Source organism: Solanum verrucosum, unplaced genomic scaffold (assembly GCF_900185275.1).
Source record: "Solanum verrucosum unplaced genomic scaffold, falcon-dt-bn FXZP01000147.1, whole genome shotgun sequence".
Classification (NCBI taxonomy): Eukaryota; Viridiplantae; Streptophyta; class Magnoliopsida; order Solanales; family Solanaceae; genus Solanum; species Solanum verrucosum.
This window is the reverse complement of record NW_026020343.1, coordinates 1,961,612-1,964,889: the sequence shown is the minus strand read 5'-3', so window position 1 is coordinate 1,964,889 and position 3,278 is coordinate 1,961,612. Positions and strand designations below refer to the sequence as shown.

The 3,278-nt window shown below is 28.6% G+C and overlaps 1 protein-coding gene across 1 annotated transcript; it reads right to left on the bottom strand.

Annotated features, from left to right (window-relative positions):
- Nucleotides 1-1,039: 1,039 nt before the first annotated feature.
- On the bottom strand, nt 1,040-2,511 carry LOC125837382 (NAC domain-containing protein 104-like). The gene is made up of 3 exons (XM_049516520.1): nt 2,346-2,511; nt 1,765-2,045; nt 1,040-1,308 (listed from the first exon to the last, which is right to left on the bottom strand). The coding sequence occupies exons 1-3, from the start codon at nt 2,509-2,511 to the stop codon at nt 1,165-1,167; spliced, it is 591 nt and encodes a 196-aa protein (XP_049372477.1). The 3' UTR covers nt 1,040-1,164.
- Nucleotides 2,512-3,278: the final 767 nt, after the last annotated feature.

Below are 3,278 nucleotides of genomic sequence, written 5' to 3'. Positions count from 1 at the left end.
ATAACTTATTTTAAGTCTTTTTTGACTTATTTTAAGTTATTTTTTATATTTGTCAAACACTTTCAGAAGTCAAAAACTGACTTAAAAATAGGTTTGACAGACTTTTAAGTCAATCCAAACGGGCTCTTAGATTCATTTCACAATACTTTATTTTCCTTTTCTACATAATTTTAAAAGGATACTTATTTTATTGTTTACTATGTCCGTCTCATTTTATGTGAGGTAGTTTGATTCGGCATGAAGTTTAAGAAAAAAAAAGAAGACTTTTAAAATTTTTGGTTTAAAATTAATGGTAGAAATTTGTGTGACTATAAATCATTTCATTAAAGGTAAAATTAACATTTTAAAGTTAAATTGTTACTTAATATAGAAATGTGTCATTTTTTCTAGGACCGACTAAAAAGGAAAAAAATCATATAAATTGCGACATAGTGAATATTTAATAATTATTTTATTTTATTTTTTAATATATTTTTAATAAAAAAAAATTATAGACATACAAATATCTATGACTTATTTTGAATCACAAGTTATTAAAAACTCTTTTTCAACCTAACTTCATATTCAATCTAACTACTTTCACATAAATTGAGACCCGACTGACTACTTATTGTGCAATGTGATTGGCCATGCCTGCATTTCTGTATTTCTAGTGTGGACGTTATAGAAAATAATATTTTGTGATCAATTATATATACTTACTTTATTTTAACTTTTACCCACAGTTTAAGAAAGTAAAAAAAAATATTTTTAAATCTCATGTATCTTAAATTAAAGATGCTAAAATGTACGAAAGCTATTTAATCTTGCAGTCTTAAATATACCACGTTAAAAGTTAAAATTAAGGACTTGCCAAAAAAAACATGCATTCTTTTTGAAAAAAACTTATAAAAAAGTAAGACAAACAAATTGAAACATAGAAAATTACTTCAAGATATTTGTTGAACAAAATATTTACTCAGAATAACATATTAAACATAAGAATTACCATCCATAAGAGAAAAAATCACAAATAATGTGACACTGCATTGATCTTAATTTGTTACATCTTTTGTTTTTACTGGGGAAATTTAATATTCAAAAAATCTATAATAATGGGAAATAAAGTATGAGATTAATTAGATCAATTTTTTGTGGATCTAATTAATTAATTAATTAATTAAACTAATGTGGCAAACTAATCTCATCATCATCAAGATCATCTAATGAAAGGAACACTTCATCCAAACATGAAAGCTCTGGGTCATCATTTTCGTCGCTGTCACAGTTGCTTTCATATACACGACAAATTACCCATTTACTATAGTCCTGAACAACACCAACAAACACTAACATAGTAAGAATAATAAGATTTTAACATAATACATTAAAATCTTACTTATAGTTTTTTTTCTAGTGTTCATACATAAAAATTACACTCCACTTGTAATTTTCTTGAGCCACAGTATTATTCTTTGCGTTCAAATTTATGTGGCATTCTTCGAATTTTAAGAATCAAATAGTCAATGTTGATTGTGAATTCAGTCATGAAATCTTTATATTTTTCAAAATAAAACTTGTGTATTTGAAAATTGCCTAAAAAATACTAGTATAAGTTATATAAATTGAGATATATAGGGGGAGGAGAATATTTTAAAAATATATATTAAAAAAAAGTACGGTCAAAGAATTAGACTTGCTTGAATCTTCAAATTTGTGGAAGACACCACAAAAAATGAAACAGAGAGAGTAATGTGTAAATATGTGGAAGCTAAGTGGACATACAGTTTTTGATTGACTTCTTCTTCTTCGACTGCTACTTGGTGAAGGTGAAGAATGAGAGATGTGGCTATATTCTTGCATTAGCCAATTGGTTTTATGGCCTTGTGGTGGCTGACCCATGTAAAATGTATAGTATTTCTTCATTCCAAGGTTGTGATTAGAAGTTGACAAGATTGTTTCATCAACTCCCAAAGGTTTCCAATAACCATTGTTTGTGATTCTAGAGGTCTCATGTGTTCTCCTGCTATAGAAATACCATTTATTTCCTCCTGTCATTGCTTTTCCTGCCAACACCATCAAAAGAGTTTAACTTGCATACACCAATAATATCAACACAATTAGTTCCCTCCGTTTAAAAAAGAATGATTTAATTTTGCTTGACACAAAATATAAGAAAATAAATAAGATTTTTCAATCTTCTGGTCCTAAATTAAAATTATGAAAATGTACCAAAATACACTTTAAACTTGTGGTCTTAATCATACTACGTGGAAACTGACTAAAAAGAAAAACAAATCATTCTTTTTGAAACAGAGAGTATATATGTTGATCAAATAAGGGTAAAAGGGAAGTTTAAGATTTACCATCCAAATCCCAAGGATCATAATGATGAAGATGAAGATCAGGAATAACATCAGGATGACAAGGTAATAGAGATGTCTTGCGATGAAGAAAATGAACAATTAGCTCTTCATCTGATGGGCAAAACCAAAAACCAGGTGGTAGCTTCACATTATTATTATCCCCCATTGATCAAAACCTAACTTATATGATGAGAGACAAATATGTAATATATATATTTATAGTTTGAAAGAGAGAGAGAGAGAGAGAGTTGACGTGAGAAATAAGGATGATGATCAACACCATCACCATACTAGCTTCAAAACAGGTTTTGCTTCGTTTGGATATTTTAAGGTGGGGGCTGATGCTACACTTTTTAATTTATATCACTACTTATAACTCAAACCCAATATTTCACACTAATTACACCTCTTTAATTTGTAACTCCAATAATCAACTTCCTCTTTTATTTTCCCTTTCTCTTATTCCACTCTAGTTTAATAGCATGTAAAATTGTTGAGAGCTTTCATGAATAACAAAAGAAGTGTATTTATGACTCACATCAAAGCAAGTAAATTTCTGTTAACAACTCAAGCATATTAAGCATGAAACTAATTAGGCGAGATGATCTAAGAAACATCCATAATTGTATGAGTTTGTATTTTAGACCCTTCTATTTAACCATTTGTCAATTTAATTTTTAAACTCAATGAAACTCAGCATTTTAAATCCCTTTGGCTTTGCATGAATATCAAATGCAAAATAAAAGTGACACATCATCATCCATGAAAATCATGAAAGCATGAACAATTATATTAACATACAGGACATAGAAAACCTTGAAGAAAACTTAGTTATTTTGTGGGATATTAGCTTTAACTGACAATAAGACCATGAGAGCTATATCATGGAATTCGGTATATCCCTCATACCGAAAGAAGGGGACACTACTTGCC